The sequence below is a fragment of the Saimiri boliviensis genome, chromosome 11 (assembly GCF_048565385.1).
Source record: "Saimiri boliviensis isolate mSaiBol1 chromosome 11, mSaiBol1.pri, whole genome shotgun sequence".
Lineage (NCBI taxonomy): Eukaryota > Metazoa > Chordata > Mammalia > Primates > Cebidae > Saimiri > Saimiri boliviensis.
Genome location: NC_133459.1, coordinates 115,987,308 through 116,014,980, shown reverse-complemented (window position 1 = coordinate 116,014,980; position 27,673 = coordinate 115,987,308). Strand labels below are relative to the sequence as shown.

At 37.1% G+C, this 27,673-nt stretch overlaps 1 protein-coding gene across 2 annotated transcripts; it reads right to left on the bottom strand.

Moving 5' to 3' along the window:
• Window positions 1–285: 285 nt before the first annotated feature.
• GCLM (glutamate-cysteine ligase modifier subunit) lies at window positions 286–27,673 on the bottom strand. 2 transcript variants are annotated; one of them, XM_039460969.2, is made up of 7 exons: window positions 27,120–27,669; window positions 22,477–22,542; window positions 19,599–19,683; window positions 15,532–15,591; window positions 14,329–14,531; window positions 12,653–12,767; window positions 286–6,677 (listed from the first exon to the last, which is right to left on the bottom strand). In XM_039460969.2, the coding sequence occupies exons 1-7, from the start codon at window positions 27,243–27,245 to the stop codon at window positions 6,508–6,510; spliced, it is 825 nt and encodes a 274-aa protein (XP_039316903.1). In that variant the 5' UTR covers window positions 27,246–27,669; the 3' UTR covers window positions 286–6,507. The 2 variants fall into 2 exon arrangements, with proteins under 2 accessions (XP_039316903.1, XP_074237510.1); XM_074381409.1 differs by lacking the exon at window positions 286–6,677 and adding an exon at window positions 6,699–12,258 and having other exon boundaries at window positions 27,120–27,673.

Sequence of the window (27,673 nt, the reverse complement as noted above, 5' to 3'; positions counted from 1 at the left end):
CGGGAGGCGTTCTTTCATTTCTACATTCTAAAGAGCTTACATAGCCATTGGTGTGTCCGAGGGAGACGCTGGCGATATTTATACTTTTTTTAAAAAAAGACAGTAATTTACTCATGTATTATTTGTGACGCTAAATGTAAATAAAATAAAATTTAAGAATTTGGTTGGGGTAAAAGGGATATAAAGTGCCCGCAGGAACTCTGAGACGAAGTAGGAAGCTGTATAATCTAAACGTGAGATGGTGTTTAGGGATTGGAAACAGCACAAAAGAAAAAAAGTGAAAAATTGTAAAGAGAAGTAAGGTTTTATTTTTTATTTCATTTTTTGCAGTGAAAGGAAGAGAATGACCAAAGTCAAGAGGATTTGGGGGGCTTTTAGGACAAAAGGTAGAGAACTATGAGGTGATGGAAAGGGATTGGAGAAATAAGTAAACGCAAATTATTGTTGGAGGTGAGAAAGGATGGATGAGTACCTCACCAAACCTAGTCTCTGCTTCTTTAAAACAGAAAAACAGCTTTTAAATTTAAAGTCACAGAACACAGACTTCAGTGGGCACACTGCTTCCCAGCTTAAAACAGCTTCTTTTATAGTCTTCTTTTGCAGCCAAATGTGGCTGACTACATTTTAGCCAATTAGGTATAAATTGGGCGCATTTGTTCTTTTTTTTCTTTCTTTTTTTTTTTTTTTGAGACGGAGTCTCGCTGTGTTGCCCAGGCTGGAGTGCAGTGGCATGATCACGGGCTCACTGTAACCTCCGACTCCCAGGTTCAAGCGATTTTCCTGCCTGAGCCTCCCAAGTAGCTGGAACTACAGGCGCCTGCCACCACGCACGGCTGATTTTTCTATTTTTAGTAAAGACGGGGTTTCAGCATGTTGGCCAGGCTGGTCTTGAACTCCTCACCCTGCAATCCGCCCACCTCGGCCTCCCAAAGTTCTGGGATTACAGGAGTAAGCCACCGCGCTCGGCCCTCATGACCTTTTAAAGTGCATTTTACTTCCTGGAAAGTTGGGTTCGCGGATTTTCAGGCAGCGAGTTTGTGCCGTAAGGATGAAGGCATGCTTTAGAGATGGCATAGCGGCGAGAAGGAAAAATCAACTCGTGGAGCTGCCCTGTGAGCCCTCAAGAGCCTTCTAGATTTTTCACCTGTGGGAAACACCTTGTTAACTGCTTAGAGATTTTTCTATTTGCAGCCAGCCTAATGCTAACTGAAGAATTGGATTAAAAAAACAAAACAAAACAAAACAAAACAAAAAACAAGACATAGCTGTAGCCATAAAAGAATGCACCTTCCTTTAAGGCAGGAGGGAAGAGTTGATATTTGAAACACAGAATGTGAATGCAAGGATGTTCAATTGGAGAGAAGAGGAGATTTGGGATAGATAATAACTTCTGTAAGTAGGTGATAGATCTCAGAAGAATGGAAATGGTTTAGATGAAGTCTTGTGGCAAATGTGGTGAGGAGCAAAAATAGATTTTGGTAGGGCCAAGCAGTGAGACTAAGAAGATGAACAGAGGAGAAAGGCTAGATTTGAAGAGGAGACAAATGGTGTAGAAAGAAAGTGAACCAATTGGATGTAGGTTGTGGAGATCAAAGCATCAAAGAACAACAACATCAATCATAATAGTACTGGGCACTTAATATCTGCTGGGTACTAGTCAAAGTGCTTTACATGTATTCACTTATTTAATCTCCATAACTTTAATTTGAGCAAATGCATGAAAACAGAAATTAAGACAGAGGTAGGTGTAGAAAATTGGAGAGAATATTAGAAAATCATTCAATGTCTAATATTTGCAATCATGGCCCCTTTCAAGTTAAAAAAAGAAAGGAGAAAAGCAACTCATATAATCTAACGTCAAGAAACTAATATAAGAAATTAAAATTGTCAGTGCATATTTATAATATGGGAAGACTGAGTTGGTCTATCAACAAATCTACTGTAGGCCAAAAAAAAGTATTTTTACGTGGGCTTACCAGGTTTACCCTGTTCTTTGCCTATCTTCTTTAACTGAAGTGGATTTAGAGCAAATACAGTATGCCTAATTTTAGGTAAATATATACAATACAGTTGTCCCTTGGACAATACAGGTTTGACCTGGGAGGTTCCACTTACGCACTGATTTTCTTCTGTCTCCACCACGCCTGGACAGAAAGACCAACTCCTCCTGTTCCTCCTCAGCTTACTCAACATGAAGACAAGGATGAAGACCTTTATGATGATCCACTTCCAATTAACAGCAAATGTATTTTCTTTTCCTTATGATTCTCTTAAACTTTTCTCTAGTTTACTTCATTGTAAGAATACAATATATAATGTATACAACATATAAAATATGTATTAATCAACTAGTTATCTGCAAGACTTCTGGTCAATAGTAGGCTATTAGTTAAGTTTTGGGGGAGTCAAAAGTTATCTGTGAATAATTCACTGCAACCTCCACCTCCCATTTTCAAGTGATTCTTGTCCCTTAACCTCCCAAGTAGCTGGGATTACAGGCATGGACCACCATTCTTGAATAATTTTTGTATTTTTAGTAGAGACAGGGTTTCACTATGTTGGCCAGGGCGATCTTGAACTCTTGGCCTGAAGTGATCCACCCGCCTCAGCCTCCTAAAGTGCTGGGATAACAGGCATGAGCCACTGTGCCCAGCCAACAGATGCAGCCTTTTATTGCTTTTATTCATATACAGATTCCTTCCTTTTCTCTCAAATATACCATATGTTCCTTGAAGATAGGAGTTATTTTTCACCTGTGTCCATCTGTAGCACAGTGCCTAACACATAGCAGGCATTCAATAAATCTTTGTGGAATGAATGAATGCATAAATACCTTTATGACTTGGATGTTTTACAAGTATTAATTTATTTTTGAATCATACTCAGTTTCAATTCAAATAATTCAAAAATCAATATAATGCTTTAGGATGCTTCCAGCTATTGAAATAACCCAATTAAAAAATATACAACTCACACTTTTAAATTCATAAGTAATATTAAACATTATAAATATTTACTAGTACTTTATAATTTGCTTTTATAGTATACTACAGACAGATAAAAAGTTGAATTATCTAATTAAAACCGTTTCCCTTCCTATGTTTCTAATTCTTAAAACTATAAAAATATTAAAGTCATATTATGTATTTTTCAAAAATAAAGCTGCCATATCCCATCACCAACTTTACAGGAAAAAGATATAAGTTCTGGTATATTAGGAAGTTAATGATGAAAAAAATAGGTTTAGAATTTTAAGTTGGTGTGTTTAAATATGAAAACACAAATGATACAAATGGTTTAAATACTCATTAAAACAGCTTCACATTTCTCTAAATGCATATTTTGCAGAAGGATGAACTGTCAGCCAACATACAATAAATACATCGTCTGTTTACATTCCCAAATATTGAAAGTACTGGGTGTAAAACCTAGAAAGAAAATGTTAAAGGAGCATAATTAAATGAGCCTTAGACCTTTTATCATTGAAAATTAAGATCCTAATTTTAGTTACTACTTGGCTCTGGTATGGGAAAGTCTGAGCTACTCATGCAAAATAGAGTAATTTTTGTTTTCCATTTTATAAATAGCTGTTATCCAAATAACCTTTTTTGAAAACTGAAAAATTATTAGCTATTATTTGTGATTCAAGTTCTAGCAATAGCCATCTCCAAATGGATATTCTATTAATGTACTAGCACAATACGATCTTTTACATCATGTAAAAATACTGGTTGCTTTTGGTGACTACAGTTTCCTGGATGGGAATTCAAGATAGACTCAGAACAAATTCCAAGTTACAGTACACTGTGTTAAAGTAAGGCTCCAGTGTATTTTGAAAGTGTAATGAATAAGCTACAGCTTTTTTTTTTTTTTTTTCATATTTACTGGAAAAAAACGATTATATAAACTTTTTCTAACTTGGTCACACTGGATTCACATCTCCTCAAAAAACATGTTATATAAACTGTTGATAACTTAGTTTCAGTTTTAAGTAATTATTTGGTAGTATTATTACTCTCTATTTTATGGATTTTTAAACATTAAGTCCTTAAATATTTGAAAGTGTTCACTATAGTCTGATAGTTCATGGAAAAAAAGATGTGAACATCAGCTTGGAAAACTTCTTTATAAAGCCTTAAAAATCAGTGTTTTAAAAAAGATTGTTCAATAACAGAAAATCAAGAGTACAGAGGTAAAATTAAAAGCTCATTTAAAAATTCCGTACATGATCCCCTTCAGAAAATAAACCTATAGTCTTATTTCTTTGTCAAGAGTTGAGGGTGTGGGTAGATCACCAGAAAGCTCTGCTGAAGTTTAGATACATTAGCAACTAAGAATTTTTTTCCCCCCATTTTCAGAATAACCCTTCAAACAATCCATTTTTATAAGTCCAGGGTTATAAAAGCAATAAATGTGCTATTAAAGTTTTCTCTTAAAATATCTTGGACAATTCACTGTATAGATTGAAAATAAAATGAACACTTGTTTAAGGAATTATATGGAAAAAAAAGGTTGTACATTTCCAAATTTAAAAGTGAACTATATATATTTAATAACATTACATACAATTAATATAAAGCTAGATGGCTTAAGTAGTTCAACGACTAAACAAGTTTTACCAGGCAAATCACATGATTTCACACAATTTTTGTTTGTTTGTTTATTCACATGGAGTCTTGCTCTGTCACCCAGGCTGGAGTGCAATGGTATGATCTCGGCTTGCCTCAACCTCTGCCTCCGGGGTTCAAGCAATTCTTCTGCCTCAGCCTCCCTAGTAACTGGGATTACAGGCACCTACCACCACACCCGGCTAATTTTTGTACTTTTAGTAGAGATGGGGTTTCACCATGCTGGCCAGACTGGGCTCGAACTCCTGACCTCAGGTGATCCACCCACGTTGGCCTCCCAAAGTGTTGGGATTACATGTGTGAGCTGTGCCCGGCCAGATTTCACATAATTTTAATGATCAAATTATCCAATCAGTAAACCACAAAATCTTACTTAGGAAAAAGGTCTATTATATTTATTTTGAATATGGAACCATAGTTCTTTTCCCTAGGTTGAGAAAACTTGAGCAAGATTAGTTTTATTTAGGCCCATGGTTTAAAAATACTGAGACACAAGAGATTTTTAAAGAAGTTTTCAAACTATTCAGGTTACAGATACCAGTTTATAAAATTAAGGAGACCTATAGTGTATATCAAAGGTTATAGCTTATTTATTTGCATTTTTGTGGTTCTTAAACTAATGAGGAATTATACAAAATAAGACTTAAGTCTCTTTAAGCTATAAAATTTTAATTATATTATTCTGCTTTAAAATAGTTAAAACTATATCTCAAAGTTGTTCAAGTAGATAATGTCTCTCCAGAGCCCACAGTATCCCAAAACATGGTAAGTACTCAATATTTATTGAAGATTTTTTTTTTTTTTTTTTTGAGACGGAGTTTCATTCTTGCCACCCAGGCTGGAGTGCAATGGCGCGATCTCTGCTCACTGCAACTTCCGCCTCCTGGTTCAAGTGATTCTCCTGCCTCAGCCTCCTGAGTAGCTGGGATTATAGGCGCCTGCCACTATGCCCAGCTAATTTTTCTATTTTTAGTAGAGATGGGATTTCACCATGTTAGCCAGGCTGGTCTCAAACTCCTGACCTCAGGTGATCCACCCACCTTGGCCTCCCAAAGTGCTGAGATTACAGATGTAAGCCACTGGGCCCAGTCACTTATTGAAGATTCTTGAATGAGTAGCAATATATACTAAGGATGGATCAATAATTTAAAAGAATCTGGAGATGACAGTAGTTGCTTTTATAAAACCCCCAAACAATAATTTCAAAGTTTCTCCTCTCCTTTTCAGATTTCCTTTGGTTTGTTTTTATAAGTAATAGAGAGAATACGGCACAAGAATACATGGTTAAATCTTTGCAGCTATACTATGGCAATAACACATAAAAAAAATTTAAGTTTCCATTCATGTATTGAAGAGTGAATTTTATTTACACTACTAGTAAATCCCAGCTACTCCAGTTACTCTGAGATATAGCTTATCAATAACAGGAAAAGTATCTTCTTCCAGTATTTCAGTTTTAACAATTGTAATTAAATTGCTTATAATAAGAGTTAAGAAGCAATTAATGAATTTTTTTAGAAATAAAAAATATGTATATACATTACCCTGATAACTAGGCCAAAATATATCTAACAACAAATTTTCTTGATTTATATTAGTCATAAAAATAAAGGAAAAATATATTGCAAATATTTTCTTTATAGACAATTTCAATTAGAAAACAATAGTTTAAGGAAACCAATACAGTGGTTCATGAGAATGGATTGACAGGGAGGCAAAAGAAGTATTCAAAACTTGACAGACAACATACTGTCAAATATGACAAAAGAATATCTGCCTCAATGACACCATTTACAGGCAATAACTAGATTTTTACACATCTCAATTTCATCTTATATTCAAGGAAATTACAGGTCAGTAAGTTATGCTCCTGAGTCAGTTAAGAACCCCTTCTTTTAGCTTGTAAAATGTAGCCTTTTGATTTGATAATTCCTCTACTTTTCACAATGACTGAATATCGCAGTAGCCACAGTGGCACCCACTCCTGTGCTTGAATGTCAGGAATGCTTTCCTGAAGAGCTTCTTGGAAACTTGCTTCAGAAAGCAGTTCTGAAAGAAACAACAACAAACAAAACTCCAGCATGTTAACTGGAAAACAAAAGTACTTTACTATGTAGGTAAACAGTTAACATAATAAAGAAACACCTCAAAATTTAATATAAAATATGCTTATCCTTCATGTGTATGCTATGAATCTGAACCAGAATATTAGAAACTCCCAGGCAGTTATTTTAAAAGTATCTACACTTGTACCCCAGCCTATTTAATTCATAACTTTTGGGGAGTGGAGCCTAGACATCTGCAGTTTTTTAAAGATCTCCAGGTGATTCTAATGTATAGTCAGGGTCTAAAGAAAAAAAAAAAAGTCACTGATAATCCTATGAATTGGAGATGATACCACTGTCATGTATTTCCTTACAACTTTTTTGGTGTATATGGGTATATATCTTCATATATATCTCCATCCATATCTTGACCATGTATCTCCATATCTTATGTCTGTATCTGTGTGTGTGTATATATATATATCGATATCTTACAAAACTAGAAATCATACTGTAGTTACAACAGCCTTATTTACTTTTTCCACTTATATTGTGAATATTTTCCCATGTAATCTGTGAAAACAATTTTTAATAATTTCCCCAATACTATATTAGATATCATAATTTATATATTTCATTATCATTGGTCAAAACATTTAGTTTTTTTCCTAATATTTTGTTAATAAGAATAATGCCAAAATAAATATTCTTTTTCAAAAAATATTTTATTTTATTTATTTTTTTTGAGACACTATCTCACTCTGTTGCCCAGGCTGGAATGCAATGGCACAATCTTGGCTCACTGAAAATTCTGCCTCCCGGGTTCAAGTGATTCTCTTGCCTCAGCCTCCCAAGTAACTGGGATTACAGGCGCGTGCCACCATGCCTGGCTAATTTTGTATTTTAGTAGAGACGGGGTTCACCATGTTGGTCAGGCTGTTCTCGAACTCCTGACCTCAGGTGATCCACCCACCTCGTTCTCCCAAAGTGCTGGGATTACAGGCATGAGCCACTGTGCCCAGCCTCAAAAAATATTTTCAAACCAAAATTGGTTTATTAAACACACACAAAGTTGTGTGATGGGAGGAGGTAAAGACTGTATATATTAGAACCATACTAATTACAGTACATTAAAATGGTGGTTTGCATTACAAATAAGTCTATAAGTTTAAATATACATAGTGTTATTATCCAATGTATAGACTTTCTTTATATAATACAATGATCAGGAATGCCAAAAAGAAAAGCCATATACACATAAATAATGCCCATTTTACAGATGATATTTTAAACAATGAAAACACCAATAGCTCTGATGACAACTGTGGCACTGATCCATAAAAACCCTTTCTAGGCCGGGCGTGGTGGCTCAAGCCTGTAATCCCAGCACTTTGGGAGGCCGAGGCGGGTGGATCACGAGGTCAAGAGATCGAGACCATCCTGGTTAACATGGTGAAACCCCGTCTCCACTAAAAATACAAAAAATTAGCTGGGCATGGTGGCACGTGCCTGTAATCCCAGCTACTCAGGAGGCTGAGGCAGGAGAATTGCTTGAACCCAGGAGGCGGAGGTTGCGGTGAGCCGAGATCGCGCCATTGCACTCCAGCCTGGGTAACAAAAGCAAAACTCCGTCTCAAAACAAACAAACAAACAAACAAACAAACAAAAACCCTTTCTAAAAACAGAAATATTTATACCGGCCAGGCACGGTGGCTCACGCCTGTAATCCCAGCACTTTGGGAGGCCGAGGCGGGTGGATCACGAGGTCAAGAGATCGAGAACATCCTGGTCAACATGGTGAAACCCCATCTCTACTAAAAATATAAAAAAATTAGCTGGGCATGGTGGCGTGTGCCTGTAATCCCAGCTACTCAGGAGGCTGAGGCAGGAGAATTGCCTGAACCCGGGAGGCGGAGGTTGCGGTGAGCCGAGATCGCGCCATTGCACTCCAGCCTGGGTAACAAGAGCGAAACTCCGTCTCAAAAAAAAGAAATATTTATACCAACATACCAACAATGCTTTAAGCATCTGAATACGAATCATTGCAAGACCATTTAAATAAATTTTTATCAACTATATCGTATAAAAAAAACAAGACATAAATTTATCTCCAAATATGGAAGAAACAATGTCCTCCAGGTGTCACAGTGATGCCAGATGACGAACATTTTAAAATGCATGCCTGGCTGTCGAGTGAAGGGCCAAAGTACAAGTACATTCTTAAAGCTAGATACACAGTATATTGGCAACTTCTCTACAGGAAAGGCTATACTTACACTTCCACCAGCACCTGCAGCTGATAATTTTAGAGTGCTGCAGTGCCAATTCTTTTTTTTTTTTTTTTTGAGGCAATGTCTCATTCTGTCACCCAGGCTGGAGTGTAGTGGCACAATCACAGCTCACCGCAGTCTCAAACCACCGGGCTTAATCCACTTTCCCACCTCTTTCTCCTAAGTAGCTAGGAGAGGCATGCATCACTAAGGTCAACTAATTTAATTATTTTATTTTTTGTAGATATGAGGTCTTACTATGTTTCCCAGGCTGGTCTTAAACTCCTGGACTCAAGTGATGCCCTGCCTCCCAAAGTGCTGGGATTACATGTGTGAGCCACCATGCCCAGCAAATTCCAAGTTTATATCCAAGCTCTCTATGACTGTTCTGATCCCATATCCTACCACTCCTCTCCTCACTGCCTCTTCTCTGGCCACACTGGCCTCACCTCCTTACTGCATCCTGAAAACCTCAAGCACATTCACACCTTGGCGCCTCTGAATCAGTTTCTCCCTCTTCCTTGAACACACTTTTTCCAGATATTCACATGGCTCACTCTTTCCCTGCAGGTCTCTAATTAATATTCCCTTAGCAGAGAGACCTCTCTGACTATACAACATAAAACAACGACTAACTTGGATACTCTTTCTCCTTCAGACAAATTATCTCCATAGCATGTACTACCATTTATCATATGTAACATTTATTTTATAGTCTGTCTCCTCTCATTAGAATATAAATTCCATGAGGGCTGGTTTTTGTCTGACTTGGTCCTTTATCTCTAGTACCCAGAACAATGCCTGGCAAATGGTGCTCAAATGTCCATTGAATGAATCAATCAATATGGAAAGATTCCAGTGGGGTCAGAAGCAACCTACAGAGAGGGATTAAGTGAGCATCTTTACAGTTTGATTTGGGAGTGCTAAAGCATACACCTATTCCCAAATGAACTGCTGTGATACCTGAATCACATTAATAATAAACAGTCAATCAATGTTTATTAATATTAGCTCTTTGGCATTACTTTCCATGTGGCAAGTACTTTTCTGAGTACTTTACATGTATTAACTCAGTTAATCCACATGCTAACCCTATGAGATAGATACTATTATCTCCTTTATGGGGGAAAACTGAGGCATAGAGGTTAGGTAACTTGGCCAAGGTCACACTACTAATAAATGGTAGTTTTCATAAATAGAATGCAAATGTCTTCTTGGAAAAGTAACATTACTATGGGTTTGTTTATCAGATTCTCTAACAGAGAAGAGGACCCCCGAGGAAAAGAGAGATAATACAGACTGGATTTAATTCAAGTAGGAAGCAGGGAGCAAATAAAAACAGAAAGTTCTAAATTCAGAATCACCTACTTTACAATTTTACTCTCTAGTTAAGCTGTTACTACAACTTCTAGAACAATGGGTAATGGACAATAAACCCATTATGAGGAGTAAGAGTACTTTTTAGAACAGGGATAGACCTTCAGTGAATTTATGAACAAAATTCTATTTTAAACAACAAGCAGAGTTAAATGTTTTACAATCTGGTTGTTTAAAAAAATAAAAAATTTGACACAAAATCAGAGACTATGCTATTCACTTAACTATATACTTTTAAAATTCAGCTGTGGCTGAACTCTTTAGTCAGCAAACATGACAAATTAAATCAAAAGTTGTGTCATTATAAAGTGTCTGAAGGTTCATTAATGATAAATGCAGGATTAGCCTATACATTTTCACCAAAAGTCTTAGAATTTAAAAAGACAACCAAGTATCAAATTATGTCAGTAATACAAAAAAAATATAAAAAAGGATTAAATCTCTCTCCTCACATACATATACAATATATTTTGCCATAATTTCTAAACGAACATTTAGATATGTGAAAATAAAACCCTAGACACCTTCATCTTTTCCTACTTCCTTTACTACTAGATTGAGTTTTTTTTTCAAGTGAAGCTAGAAGAGGGTACAGGCTGAATCATCAGTAGTTGGTAACAGTTACTGTTAGAAGAGCCTCCAAACAGTAAACAGACACATGACACCTGCCAACATATGGAAAGTTAAAATTTAAATCACTTATAGTTCAGAGTAAATCAGCATAACAGTTTGTTAGATTTTTCACTAAAATGGCTTAAAAATCAATTTACTTGATTGTGAAAGTTCTACTGGGGAGGCAAAAGTCACTGAATTTTTTTCTGGTATGATTTAAATGAAAATGGATAAAGTTTTCATATTGAAATACTGTAATACTAACATTTCAAATCAGAGAGATAGTATAGTGGAAGAGGGTCCAAACTAATCCAAGACTTAGGCCAAGTTCAAACTTTGTTTAAAGCCAGCTGGGTGACCTTGGTTTGTTCCTTTCACTTTGAGGCTCTATTTCCTGACTAAAAAAATGTATAGGTTCAGGTGTTGTGAGGATCATAGATAATCTCTCTGAGGCATTTGGCTTGATGCTTGGCATTCGAGGAACAATGACTATTAAAACTTTTTCTTCTCCATCTCTCCCTCCTCTGATGAAACATGAAGAGACGAGAATGAAGCAGACGGCTAATACATAGTATAAAGTCTTAACAGATTATTCACAGCAATCTTAAACTGAGCAAATTGAATCAACCCACTGATATTATGTCATCTTTTTAGGTATGGAGGTAAAAGCTCAACATTTTTTTGACGAGAATTATCTCTAAAATATAATTTCCTCTAATATTTATTAAATCAGACTTTCACAAGGTATTTCTCACTTCAAACATTTTTCATTTATAACCAAAAATAGTAACATACAGGCTCTCTGAAACATTTATCCTTGCAAATTATGTTCGATATTCTCTTCCAAGTGTCTCTAGTTATCTTATAAAATGTAAAACATTATTCTACAAAAGGCAGATAAGCCAGTCTTATTAATCAAATAATATTTCCAATTAACACTAAACATATGGCTTGATAGTAACCATTTATGAAATACCTAATTACCTATCCTAAAATACTTATTAAGTTTTAAATTAAATTACATGTGCCATGTTTTTCAGATATTTATCCCCTTAAATAAAGTGGCCTTTTGGCCAGCTGCAGTGGCTCACGCCTGTAATCCCAGCACCTTGGGAGGCCAAGGTGGGGGAACTTCTTGAGTCCAGAAATTCAAGCCCAGGCTGGGTGACATGGTGAAACCCTGTCTCTATAAAAAATACAAAAATTAGCTAGGTGTGGTGGTATGCACCTGTAGTCCCAGCTACTCGGAAGGCTGAGGTAGGAGGATAGCTTCAGTCTGGGAGGTGGAGATTGCAGTCAGCTGAGATCATGCCACTACACTCCAGCCTGGGTGACAGAGCAAGACTTCATCTCAAAAATAAATAACTAAATAAATAATCAAGTGGCCTTCTGGTCAGTCTTTGCTATACTAGATAGGATTATAAATATTATTATTTGGAATGTCTCAAAAGATCTTTTCTGTGTAGTTTAGTATTTGTGAACCTCAAAAGACCAGATACTCAGGAAATGATCCCTTCACTTTTTTTCCTCATTGGTACAGAGACAAAAATTAAGTTTTCTGAAAATAAAATAAAGGCGTATATGTTTTGAACCAATCATTAAGAATAGTTCAGATAACACTGTATTTTTATCACTGTCCATACTTAAAATTAAATATCAACAAGTACCTTTTTGCAAAAGGTTTATGATCAATCTCTATAATGAAAATAATCAGTTTTACCTTTTGGATCATTGTGAGTCAATAGCTGTATGTCAAATTGTTTAGCAAATGCAGTCAAATCTGGTGGCATCACACAGCAGGAGGCAAGATTAACTTGGTTACTATTTGGTTTTACCTAGAATTGAAAATAAAATCATGATATTACTACTAAATTAAATATAATACAAAAAGTAGAAAGCAATAAGCAAAAACATAACTTAATTTTAGAACATATGAAAAATCACAATCCACAGTGCTTAAAAGTTTACAATATACTTTTACATGAGTATCTTTCTTAATATATGCTTTTCTAACCCAGGTTAGTGGTAAGGTTAGACATTCCCTATTACCTTTTCCTTATGTAATAGGGAAAGGAAATATAACTCTAGCAGGAGGAAAAAGCCAACAGAGTACTACACTATTTTTTTTTTTTTTGAAATGGAATCTTTGCTCTGTCGCCCAGGCTGGAGTGCAGTGGTGCAATCTCAACTCACTTGCAACCTCCACCTCCTGGGTTCAAGCAATTTTCCTGCCTCAGCTTCCCGAGTTGCTGGGATTACAGGCACCTACCACCACACCCAGCTTGCATTTTTAGTAGAGACGAGGTTTCATTATGATGGTCAGGCTGGCCTCGAACTCCTGACCTCATGTGATCACCTGCCTTGGCCTCCCAAAGTGCTAGGATTACAGGTGTGAGCCACCACACCCGGCCTGTATTACACTATTAAAAAGTATCCTGATAGAACCATTTAACAATCTAATACATCTGCCTAGAAAACAAACATGATTTTTGTTAGTTTGTTAAGTGCAATGGTTTCAGCTACAGAGGGAATAGGTCTTAAAGGTAGAGGATCAAATGCAAGTAAATACATTTAATGTTAAAGTGTAAAATATGGCTATTAATCAGACACATTTTGAAAGAGAAGAACTGATAGCTTCCAGTAGCTGCACTGGTTAATTTGCATTCTGAATCATCTAAATCTCTCCAGAAGTTTCTTGAGCACATTCTGGCTATCATCAAGTCAAAGGGAGAAGGGGAAATACTTTCTCTAGGGTCTTCCTGTCCACAAGAAACTATGAAAGCTCTGAAAAGGAGAAGGCTGAAGAAGGAAAAGGAATAAAGAAAAATACTGAGAGTAAAGGTAAAATGCTAGTAATTGATTTTCCTAATAATTCTGTAGGTTATTAGACCAGAGAGTGGGAATAATTAATTTATGACACTCACTCCCTATCAAGTTGTATGAACTGAGAGTCTTACATATCTATTAGAATAAATATTTGTTATATATAATATTCCCTTACTTAGGAAATTAGAGCCTGGTCTAATAGTACCTAAAGAAAAACCTTAATTTTTCTTTAGATACTATTGTTTTCAGCACGTACGTAGAACCAGAGGAAATGGCCTTAATTCATTTGGCTATAAATGTTTTAACACACATTTTTCTAGTATTTTTGTCACTCATTTTAACTAGGATTAACATTCAGTTAAATCAGAGATATATTTAAATAAAAACAAAAACCCCAACTGATTTAGATAAAACCTGCCTCAAAACTCCTGCAGAAACAAAACAAAACTCCCACATGTGGAAAAGTCCCCTACAGGGGTGGCCACTATGTGCACGAGGCTCAACAGCGCGCAGCGAAGACTGAAAAGGGCAGGTTCTTCCCAGAGTGCTTATGATCCTGCCATCCCTTACCTGTGCCCACTGATACAGCTGTTCCAACTGCGTTTTGTCTAGATCAGAGGTACCTATGGCAACAATCTTTTTGCTCTGAACTAAGTTTTCTAATTCCTCCCAGTAAGGCTGTAAATGCTCCAAGGAAAGATTAACTCCATCTTCAATAGGAGGTGAAGCAATGATCACAGAATCCAGCTGTGCAACTCCAAGGACCGAACAGGCTGATAGGAAGGAAAACATAAAGAGAATAAATGCTTGCTACATCATAAAAACAAATATTTCTAATATTTTCAAAGTATTCCACTGAATTCTGTCTATATTCTTCACTAGTTTTCAAAATAACAGATTATTTTGTAGTTTACTTTGTATTTAGAACATTTCCATCTTTTAAAAATGTTTAAGTGCCAATTTGCCTACTTGCTCTGTGTGGCAGAGAAGCTGGTTTCTCTGACCTGCCTTTTTCCTGGGCAGTTTGCACCTACTACATGCTCCTCCTTCTGGGGAACAAAATCCTCCTTCTTGTTTCCTAGGTCCCAGAAGTCTTTAGTAGCTCCCTTATCTCATAAAACTTTCTTCTCCAGTTCTGCTTGCTCACTACTATCACATATGGATGATCACATGAATAATGACCCAATATTCTGTAACTGGTAGTCACAGCAAAGAATAAGCTTGAGACACTGGAAAACTGAATGTATGGTCTTAATCCATATTTATAAAGGTAGACAATTTCTTAATTTCTGTAAAAATAATTTAAGAGCTTATTTTAAATGATTATTCATTCTAACGTTATATTAAAGAGCCCGTCATTTATGTTTTCAATATATGTAAACACGGAATAATTTTTTTAAAGTATTGAATAACTTCAATATCACAATAACCTAAGTGCTAAAAATAGATAAAAAATATTTGGATTTTTTTTTTGCCATTGCTGGTTTTGATATTTCACCTATAGTACTAAAAGAGCTAAGAATATGATTAAGAACTTCTATCACCAAACAGATAGTGAATATTAACTATGTTACACCTTTTACATTCCTCTTGCATATCAAAATATGACCATACATAAGTCACTATGATTTTACAGAAGCCTTAAGAAATTAGGTTAGAACTTTAGAAGGTAAAATTGGAATCAACTCATTTTCTTTCTACCTGAACCTAAACACGGGCACTTATACTAATTTAAAGTCCACTATTAAGATAAAAAGTTCAGTTTTTACTTACCCATGTCAACTGCACTTCTAGTTGATGATGAAGAGTTTGATCCTACAATGAACAGTTTTGCTGGGTAACAAAGAAAACGAAACCCATTACTACATTTGGATACACATTTCACTATATGCTAGTATTAACACTGTTGTAATACTAAGATGACAGACAATCTTGAATGAATTATTTTTCCTTTCCCAGTTACATAACTTCATAGTTTTAATTTTGAGACCTAAATGTATATTTCCACTGTACTTTTAAAATCATGTGCTAGGTGCCAACAAATACCTGTTTACAAAACAAAAAGCAAATATTTATTTCCCATTTATTAGAAGGCAAGTCAGATAACTATTGGAGCTTAAATTACTTGAAATTTATATTTTTATGCTTTAAACATTAATAGAGCACATTATATACTTTCTCCAATAAACCAAAATCTATATACAAAGACTAAACTAAAAATGTAATGAGAAGAAAATGGAAAAAAAAAAAACCAGAATCCACAATTCTACCTTCCTAATATAATCATTTTCATTTTCAGCTATTACCTTCTAGTTGTGGTCATATAAAGTAGGGTATAACATTATTTCTCCTTCTATTTGGTTTATCTTTATGTAATAAATATTTTAAATATATTTCTATGTAGTATTTGGTTATCTTAAAATTTCTTTAATTTAGAAAATTTGTAGAGACAGGGTCTCATTATATTGCCCAGGCTGGCCTTGAACTCCTGGTCTCAGCAGATCCTCCCACTTCAGCCACCCAAAGTGCTGGGATTACAGTTGTGAATCACCACAATTTGTTTTGAGACAGGGTCTCTCTCTCATCCAGGCTGGAGTATAGTGCTGCGATCACAGCTCACTGCAGCATTGACCTTCTAGGCTCGTGTTCCTCTCACCTCAGCCTCCCAAATAGCTAGAACTACAGGCATGTACCACTATACCTGGCTAATTTTTTCTTTTTTTTTTTTTTTTTTTTGGTAGGTACATGGCCTTGATATGTTGCCCAGGGGAGTCTTGAACTCCTTGGCCTCAAGCAATCTTCCCAAGGTGCTGGGATTACAGCACCACACCAGGCCAAATTTCTTTTTTTATCCTAATAGTCATGTGCTTACTGTAGAATAAAGACCTATAAAAGTAAAGACCAAAAAGAATTGCCAGCCTCATCACCCAAATTACTGTTTAGATTTCTGTGTATTCTGTGTTTTTTTTTTAAATTTTGTTTTGTTTTGTTTTTTCCACTTAGGGGTGGCCTTGAATGTATTCTGGGTTTTTAGTGTATAATTTTAAATACTTTTATTCATTTATTTATTTTTTGAGACAGAGTCTCACTCTGTTGCCCAGGCTGGAGTGCAGTGGTGCCATCTTGGTTCATTGCAACCTCCTCCTCCTGGGCTGAAGCAATTCTCGTGCCTTAGTCACCTGAGTAGCTGGGATTATAGGCCTGCACCACCATACTTGGCTAATTTTTGTATTTTTAGTAGAGATGGGGTTTTGCCATGTTTCTCAGGCTGGTCTCGAACTTCTGGCCTCAAGTGATCCACCTGCCTTGCCTCCCAAAGTGCTGGAATTGCCAGCATGAGCCACTGCACCCAGCCAATTTTAGATACTCAGTTTTTAATGGTTGAATATTGTTTTGTAATTTTGAAGAGTGTCATTTAAATGAGTTCTACTTATTAACATTTAGGTTAGTAAATGTTCCAGTAGTAGTTCCAGCTTTCTGTTTTCACATATATAATGCCAAAACAAACATCTTAGTAACTTTTTGTTCAGCATTATACTGTATCATTTCCCAGAGATGAATAGTTAGAAATGTAATTATGAGTCAAAGCACTGTGATGTTTTGTGTAAGTCTTGCTATGTTTTAAAAGATGTGTGCCAGTTTACTACACCACCACCAATTAAGAATTGTTCTTCTAACGACATAGGATGCTATTATTAAATTTTTTTTCTAAATTAAGCAGGTACAATACCATACCTACCCAGGACCACATTAATTGGCACTTCTTTGGTTATTAGGAAAGTTGAGTCATTTTCTGTATTTGTAAGATTGAGGCTTTCGCTTCATTTAAACTCAATTTTATACGTAAATATTTACTTTATGTAAACTCACTGTTCAAAAAAATAAATTTGCTCAATAAACAAACAGGTAGAGTAACAGAAGAGCAAGAAAAGAAAAAAATGAAAAGAGGAAATGGAGAAAAAATAGGGCTAATAAAATACCCTTATATAAAGTGCCTGACATTTGATATATGCAACACATTTTCTTGTCTGTTTCTTATATGAGTCCCTTCCTACTGCTAGATAATCTCTCTAAAAACACTGCTTCCCTGAGATTACTTCCTATTGAACAGCCGTCCCAGCTTCCCTACTATATGAGAGTCAGTATTTACTATTTTGGCTAACTTTAGCCCCTATAACGCTATGAAAACCCTCCCCACTAGTATTTCCCTGTCCATGAATTTGTGCCATCTGAAATAGCCTCCTTTCTCTGAAAGATGAAGCCTTTTTGGATAGGTAGAAAGAGGAAAGCTCTTAATATGAGGAGAATTTTGATACCTATAAAAAAAAATCTCAAGCCCTATAGGAACTGAGTACAACTTCTAAGAGACCCAAGATAGAACTAAATCATGAATTACAATCAACCTCAGAAAGAATGTTGCTTTACCTCCTTTCCAACACAAACAGCATTGTGATATTAAAAGGAAAAAATGGGTTTTGGAGCTAAGCATACCTGAGTGAATTATTGATTCAACCACTTATTGGTTGTATGACAACTTTCAAGTTATTTAATATCACTAATGCAATGGGATAACAGACTTATCTTACAGGATTGTTTTGAGAACTAAATGAGAAAATATAATCATAATGTGCCAAGTACAGTGCCTGGCACAAAGCAAGACTCAATAAATGGTAGTTATTATTATCAGATTAAAAAGATAATACCCTATCTCATCTTACATGTAATTTATTATTATTATTCATCTCAATAATAACAAAATACCAACAACCACAGTAACAACATGGTAGCAAATAATAGCTAACTAGAACTTACTTTGAGGCAAGCACTGTGCTAAGTGCTTCTTTTGTTATTTTACTCAATTTACAAAGAAGCCAGAGAAACAGATACATCCCCATTTTATAGAAGAGAAAACTGAGGCACAGGGAGATTAAAGTCTTTGTTAGCCCAACAGTACACTAGCTTGTAATCTGCACACCCAGAAACTTCAGAGCTCAAGCTTTTAATGACTATGCTATGCTGATTGTAAGGTAAGGGCAGAAATGGCATATCTTTTCATTTGTGTATTCCTTGAGCTTAGTACAATTTCTGGAATTTGTCACTTACTACAATTCCTGAATGGGTGTTACAGTGTTTTCTTTTTCTTCATATAACTGTTGCCCAGACTTTTTATATTCCCAGGTGACATCAGACATTGCTTACCAGTATCTTACCAGGAAAGGGGTGCTTATGCTTGCTTTGGGGACACTGCTCCTAAGCCTTCCCTTTATCCTTTCCATCTCCTTCACCTTAATCTTTCTACTGAAGTCTGACACATAAATTACATGACATGATGACATCATCATGAGAAAAGCAAGTTGAAGTTCAATCCTTATTTATTTATTTATTTATTTATTTATTTTGGAGACAGAGTTTTGCTCTGTCACCAGGCTGGAGTACAGTGGCACAATCTTGGGTCACTGCAACCTCCACCACCCAGGTTCAATGATTCTCTTGCCTCAGCCTCCTGAGTAGCTGGGATTACAGGTGCCCGCCACTGCGCCCAGCTAATTTTTGTATTTTTAGTAGAGACGGGGTTTTGCTGTGTTGTTGTGATCGGCCTGCCTCAGCCTCCCAAAGTGCTAGAATTACAAGCATGAGCCACGACGCCCAGCTATGACTCATATAATAGCCAGCACTGACCTCCTATAACTCCATCTTGGAGTTTAAGTAAAATTATGTTAAAAAAGAATCTTTGTATTTCCCACATTTAGTGTTTGACCAAAGAAAGGCCTATTCTAATGCCTAACAAAACCTATCACTTCCACTATGTAACAAAATAAATTGAAAAGACTGGATTTTACCAGAAACTTTCATTTCTTCTCTTTCATCAGGATTTATCTTTTCTACTGCATGAGATACAGTGCATTCCAAGACATCTGGAAACTCCTATAATAAACACATAATATTTAAAATAAACATAAAATTTAATGCTTCTAATTATAAAATTGTCTATAATCCAGAATGCCCTTTAGAAGCAGAGAACCTGTAAGACAGCAAATGGGATAACAGACTTATCTTGCAGGATTGTCTACCTGCAAGATAAAGCCTGGGTGGGCTTCACAAGGGTTGTAAAGCTCTGAAATAAAGGTTAAATGGTGTGTGTTTTTATCTATTTTCTGGGAAAATGTGTCTCATTTTGACCAGATATTTAGAAGGAAGCATGATCAAAAAAATTAAACAAGCAATCGGGGGATATGTGAGGAGTCAGAACCACTAGCACAGCAGGTAACTTTACCCTAAAAAACAATGAAAAACATATTATCCATCTGGATGACATATTAAAAAGTTTCTACATTAATTACAAACTTTTTCTTTTACGTTTTAATTTATTTGGATTTTAATGTTATTGGACTTTAACTTGCAAGTGGATTTAGTTTTTTTTTTTTAATAGACTTTATTTTTTAGAGCAGTTTTAGGTTCACAACAATATCAAACAGAAAGTAGATTGAACAGAGTTCTCATTTACCCCCCAGATTCACATACACACAGCCTCCCCCATTATCAACATACCCACCACAGTGGTATACATTTGTTACAGTTGATCAATCTACATTGTCATGTTATATTCACCCAAGTCCAGTTTATCTTAGGGTTCACTCTTAGTATTGCATGGTTTATGGGTTTAGAAAAACGTATAATAACATGTATCCACCATTACAGTATCATATGCAGTAGTTTCACTGACATAAAAAACTTGTGCTCTGCCTATTCATCTATCCCTCTATGCTAATCCCTGACAACCACTGACCTCTTTACTCGGTTTTGTTTGTTTGTTTGTTTTTTACTAGACTAGCAAAGCTATAGTTTACATAGTTTTGCTTTTTCCAGAATATCAAATAGTTGAAATCATATAGTATATAGCCTTTTCAGATCTTTTATTTAGTAATATGCACTCAAGGTTCCTCCATGTCTTTTCATGGCTTGATAGCTCATTTCTATTTAGCGTTGACTAATACTACCTTGTCTGAATAGTTCATATATGCATTAGTAATTTATACATACATTCGCTTACTGAAGAACATCTTGGTTGCTTCAAATTTTAGCAGTTATGAATGGAACTGCTGTAAAGATCGATCCCTGCACAGGTTTTTGTGTGCAAATAAGTTCTTGGCGCCTTTGGGTAGGTACTAAGGAGCAGGATTGCTGGATTGTATGACAACAGTGTATTTAGTGTTATAATCACAAGAATTTTATTTTTATTTATTTATTTTTATTATTTTTTGAGACAAAGTCTCACTCTGTTGCCCAGGCTAGAGTGCAGTGATGTGATCTCAGCTCACTGCAACCTCTGCCTCCCAGGTTCAAGTGATTCTCCTGCCTCAGCCTCCCCAGTAGCTGGGATTACAGGCATGTACCACCATGCCCGGCTATTTTTTTTGTATTTTTAACAGAGATGGGGTTTTGCCATGTTGGCCAGGCTGGTCTCGAACTCCTGAACTCAGGTGATTTCCACTTCAGCCTCACAAAGTGCTGGGATTACAGGCGTGAGCCACTGTGGCCAGCCTATAATCATAAGCATTTTTTTTTTTTTTTTGGAGACGGAGTTTCGCTCTTGTTACCCAGGCTGGAGTGCAATGGCACGATCTCGGCTCACCGCAACCTCCGCCTCCTGGGTTCAAGCAATTCTCCTGCCTCAGCCTCCTGAGTAGCTGGGATTACAGGCACACACCACCATGCCCAGCTAATTTTTTGTATTTTTAGTAGAGACAGGGTTTCACCTTGTTGACCAGGATGGTCTCGATCTCTTGACCTCGTGATCCACCCGCCTCGGCCTCCAAAGTGCTGGGATTACAGGCTTGAGCCACCGCGCCCAGCCTAATCATAAGCATTTTAAACCAAAACTTTTTTCTGAGTGCAGCAGAAAAAAACAAAGGTCATTCTAACATATTTTAATGAATAATTACCAGGATAATGACAAAGTATTAGTACATTTATAATATTACACAAAGTGAACAGCAAGGGCTTTCCCATGATTCTTAAGCACTTTCATAGCACACATCAGGAGTTCAGTAAGTGTTTACAAGTCAAGCATAAGTAGAATAAATAGCCATTTCAGAGAAACGGAGATTAATTAAAAATAAATTACTCAATGTCTATATAGCAGCTCTGGAGTTACATAGCTGTAGTATGCCTGGTGGAACCAGTATTCCCAGCACATGTCCTTTTCCATATTTTTAAAGTAGCTAAGTAATGTGCTGTGAGCCTTTGACTAAGTTGGATATCAAAGAGTGGTTTAGTGTTTTGTACATTAATGTTTCTGATAGTAGCCATATACTGACATTTAATGGACACAGTTCCTTATTGCTTCATCAGAAACTGACATTTGAAAAATTATTTCCAGTGACTTTGAGTCTACCAAAGCAATCTACCAATCAAAACTGATAATCATTCCTCTACTAGACCAAATATAAATGTAAATAAAACACCGATAGCGAGGAAACCGTGGTGAGAACATAAGCATGAGAATCCTAGTATCTTGTCTGGCTAACAAGTTGCCTACAGTCTAGATTTTCTGTTTTAAGTATAAGCCTACTGGATGAGAGTGCTGTCTCAGTAAATCAACCACAGAGAGTTTTATGGCTAATTGCCTATTTGACTTCCCTCACAAAACTGAAGAAATTAACTTCCTGTTTACTTCCTTTTTGGCCTGCGTGATGGTTGCATTCACATTTCACTTACCCTGACCAAATCTGGGTTGATTTGGGAACTCCACTCATTCAAGGTTTTTTGGATACAGTCACGAAGCTGCAAAAGGAATACATTTTGAAACTGTTAATCAAAGTTTATACACTTTTCTATACTCCTACAATAAGAATATGTTAATTTGATAGGCAGAAAAAAAGACAGCAACAGGAAATGCCATAGAAACCCCAACTTTAATTCTACAAGGTTTTTGTTTTCTTCACCGTAGATAAATTCAGGCTTTTTTTCATCCTACTCGTTTCTCAAATGTTCTTGAACTAAAGCAGTTGTCTAATTATTTTAAAGTGTTTTTGTACCAGTGAAAATTTAAGTGAACTGTTGGGACATTAAAGTATTCATAGGCCAGGTGCAGTGGTTCATGCCTGTAATCCCAGCACTTTAGTAGGACAAGGCAGGTGAATCACTTGAGGTCAGGAGTTCAAGACCAGCTTGGCCAACATAGTGAAACCCTGTCTCTACTAAAAACATAAAAATTAGCTGGGTGTAGTAGTGCAGGCCTATAATAGCCACTTGGGTGGCTAAGGCAGGACAACTGCTTGAACTCAGGAGGCAGAGGTTACAGTGAGCCACGATGGTGCCATTGCATTCCAGCCTGGGCAACAGAGCAAGACTCTACTTCCAAAAAAAAAAAAAAAAAAAAAAAAAAAAAAAAAAAAAAGGCTTCATAAAGAAACAAAAATAAGGTTTATAAACAGAGAAACTTGGAATCAAGCCCAGGCTGTCTGACTGAATTCATATCAACCATGCTACATTTCTTAAAGATAGACAAATTAAGTTACTGGAGAATAAGTGCGGCTGGAGGACTCTTACCTCAGATTCACCTGTGTTGTTTATTAAAAATTCAGATTCCTGAGCCTAATCCTAGACACACCAAATCACTCTCCAAGAGCAGTCTGGAGTCTTCATTTTAACAAGTATCCCATGTAGAGTACTTTATGTACTCTAAAGTCTGAGAACCACCAGGATAGACATATCTTGCAGAAGTCAACTTGTATGACAGTCCAGAAGTCATTTCCTAACATTTAGGTGTACCTCTAACCTATCTTCAATGTTTTCTTAGATAAACAAAAGAATTTTTTACACAAATATTACAGTATGGTATGTTGTAAATTAATTCAAACATACTTTATTAAAGTGTATTTCAAACTTATTTCATAGTAGTCCAAAGTAAGACACATATTGACATAGTAAGCAAAGACCCATATGCATTATATGTATATACATATAATGAAACAAAACATCCACAAAACGACATTTAGGTTCATATTATGCCAGGTACTCTAATGGCTTCTAATATATTAATTAGAAAAAATATACTGCTCCATGACTCACTAAACTGATTTATGACCACCAGTGGGCCAATGCTGGCTATTTGAAATCATTGCTTTATTAGATAACCAGGAACACAGTGTTTTGCATTCTTCTGTGGGCAATCAATGCAAAAACAAATGAGTAACTAAAAGCAAGCCCCTGAATTGCAAAAGCACTTTCCTAATAGAAACAGCAGAGACCAAACTTCTGAACTATCTGAACTGTGATTGCTTATGATAAAAATTGATATAAGCACTTTACTACTTATCTCTTAGTACAAGTTTATCAATTTAAGGGCACAGAACTACCTATATTAAGATACGCAATACTTAACAATATGTGCTATTCACAACAATACACTTGAATTCAAGTTACATGGTCTACATCTTTATGTAAAGCATATTTATAACCAAATTTAAGTCAGTGGAAATTTCTCTTTGGAAGGATGGCTCATTTGCACACTTGAGACTTTCCCAATGAATTCCTCAATTCAAGAAGGAAGTATATTTTCAGAGTATTCACCCCCTTCTTGAAACCATTTCTTTAATTAATCTTGGATTCTGCAAAATGTCAGGACAAATGTTATAATTACATAAAAAATTTATTGACTTTATCACAAACCTAATGATTTTTAATCTTGTAAATTACATGTTCTCTATACTCACTAAACATTAACCTTGTACTTGGGTTAATGTTTGTCATTAACATTAATGTTTATGTTTGTCCTCTGCTCTCTTCATTCTTATCATACACACACAATATCACTGAGGATAAGCATCATCACAACTTAGCCTATCATTACATCTGGAATTGTGTAAGAATTTTTAAAATACCATGATTTAACTGGTCAAACACCCTTACGACAAATAACTGGGCAAAACAGTTCTATAATGATCTACTTAAAAAACGATTTGATTTCATAAAGTTCCAGTGAAACAAAAAATCTGGACAGAGGTCGTAACATTTTTTTTTTTTTAATTAGAACTAGAAGAGACCTTGTAAGAAATTTAACTGAACTCTCGACCCAATATATACATTTTCTCAAAAATAAGTGATTTATTCCGTTTCTTTAATCTCTTTAGTGAGGTTGAACTGTTCCAAGTAGTACATCCCAATTTGGAGCTCTGGATGTTACAAAGTTCTTTTTACATAGAAACAAAGTGTGTCCCCTTTTTATAGTTTCCCTATAATATGATCCCTTCAGGTTTTCCTCAAATGTTTTCTAGTTTCTTTAGTTTTGCCCTACTCTTATGAAGCACCCTAAATAAAAAACTACAAACCAGAATTAGTCAATTGAACAATGTTTTACAAACTGTGGTGTGACTTTGTGCATCAAGAAAGCAACATTTTAAAAATTAAAGACAGAAAAAAATCAGAATACACAGTATAAAATAACGGTTAATATCTTTTTGTGAAGCCTGTTTCAGATATACTGATATACAACTATCAACTGGATTGCAAGGTAAAATGTACTTCTTACTGTGTTTGCAGTCAGAAACTCTTGAGTCACTAGAGTATGCTGTTGTGAAACAGATAAAATTTCACCCAATATCACCAATAGTACAGGAAGAAATTAAGGGTCTATGTACCAAATACAGAAATATTTATCTTTGGGAGAAACAGCCAAAGTAGGTGGTTTAAATAAAACAATACACACTGAGCTGGAACGTGAACACAGAATATAGTACAGACTCAGATTCCTAAATAAAGTTACAAGCAAGAGTTCTCATCTCTTGACGGGCACTGGCCCCAACCAGGCCTGGGCAGAGGTCCAGCACTTACTCAGAGGGATGCCGTGTGCTGCTGCATGGTCTATTACCAACATCTCATATAAAAGAGCAGAAACTGCCTATGAACACAGCTGATACCATAATATGACATAGTTTAGGAAGGTTTTTTCTTTTAATTAAGATTTGTTTTATCTTTCTGATGGAACCAGATGACAGGGAGATAGATGCCTGTATGGTGAGCATTTTCATCTATTCTCTCAACAACCTGAAGAGGAAAGTGTTTTTACCCAACTTTAAAGCCATGTAAACAGACTCACAGAGGCTAAGTAACTTTCTGAAAGACATACAGCTCCTAAATCTAAAGGTTTTGTTATTTTTTAAATACTAAATTGTCCCATACCACCAATATGCACAATATGCAGTCTGTGGATGACTATCTGCTCAGAAATGGCCAACAACAAATAGGAATAACACGTTTGTAATTCCAGATTAATTACTGTCACCTCCAACTAGTTACTCGTCTTTTTATTTTCCAGTTTTTACAAAACTTTTATTTTTTAATTGATATATGATATTTGTACATATTTACGGGGCACATGTGACATTTTGTTACATGCATAGAATGTATGATAGTCTGTTACATGCATAGAATGTGTAATGATAAAGCATACATAGATGCACAGATAAGTGCATAGAATGCGTAATGACAGGCCAGGTGTGGTGGCTCACGCCTGTAATCCCAGCACTTTGGGAGGCTGAGGCGGGCGGATCATGAGATCCGGAATTCAAGACCAGCTGGCCAACATAGTGAAACCCCGTCTCTACTAAAAATACAAAAAATTAGCCAGGTGTGGTGGCATATGCCTGTAATCCCAGCTACTCGGGAGGCTGAGGCAGGAGAATCGCTTGAACCCGGGAGGTGGAGGTTGCAGTGAGCTGAGATCGCGCCATTGCACTCCAGCCAGCCTGGGCGACAGTGCAAGACTCCATCATTAAAAAAAAAAAAAAAAAAAAAAAAAAAAAAAAAAAAAAAAGTGTAATAACGAAAGTCAGGGTATTTAGGGTATTTCAAAGCCAAATTTGAGTGCTTACTCATTTGCCTCACTGCAACATAGAATCTAATGTCAGCATTCTAGAAGTTAGGTGCACTAGGAATACTACTTCATCTGAATGCACCAAAGGAGGATAATCTCCGAAATACTCCTCTACCTGGACAGGGTGGCGGAAGGAAGCAAGAGACGTGGAGAGGGACAGAGCGACGTCCTGGCACTCTGCTGACCTCCGTGCCAGGAAGAGGGACCCAGGGTGTTTCGGAGTTCTGCTACCAGCCTTAAGCACCTGCGACGCGTCACTGCGCAGCTGCACCCGCTAAGTTTTTAAGACGCGTTGCCCCCAGCAGCGGGTTTGGACCCCAGCTAGCGCCTACGCTGGCCCGGGCATCTTCCCGCGGGCGGAGCCCAGGTGCGCGCAAGGCCCTGCCACCCTCCAACGCCCGCGGAAGCTGCTTCTTTCCCGGAACCGCCCGGCCTGGCCCGAGGCCTGCCCCGGGAGCCCCGCGGTGCCGCTCGCCGCGCTCACCTCCTCGCTGTGCGTGGACGGGCACTTCTTCCGCAGGCGGCCCCAGTTCAGCAGGTTCCCGGTCTGCAGGTGCAGGGTGCGGGCCCGCGCCAGGAGCGCTTTCGCCGCGCGGCTGTCGGTGCCCATGGCAGCGGCCGCCAGGGGCGAGTGGCGACGGGGCTGCGGCCGGGCGGGCGGGCGGCCGCCCCACAGGACGCGGTGCCCGAGGCCCGAGAGAGGCCCGAGAGGGAGCGCGAGGCTGCCGGTGCCGCGCGGCTGGAGCCCGGCCTGCGCTCGGCCCGAGCGAGGCCAAACGGCGGCGGCTGGAGAGGAAGGCACCGGTGGCTGCGGCTGCGGCTCCGGCTCCTGCGGCCGCTGAGAGCGAGCTGACCGTAAGTAAATTGAGGGAGCTGTTTCCTGGAAGACAATGACTAAGCAGAAATCGAGGCAGAGAAAGTGCTTCGTAACCGTTACTCGTCCCGCTGCGGGGCAGGGGCGGGGCGCGAATGGGCTGCGGGACGCCGGCCCGCGAGTGACTGGCCCTCAGCCTGAGGCGGGCGTGGCGACGGGCGGTG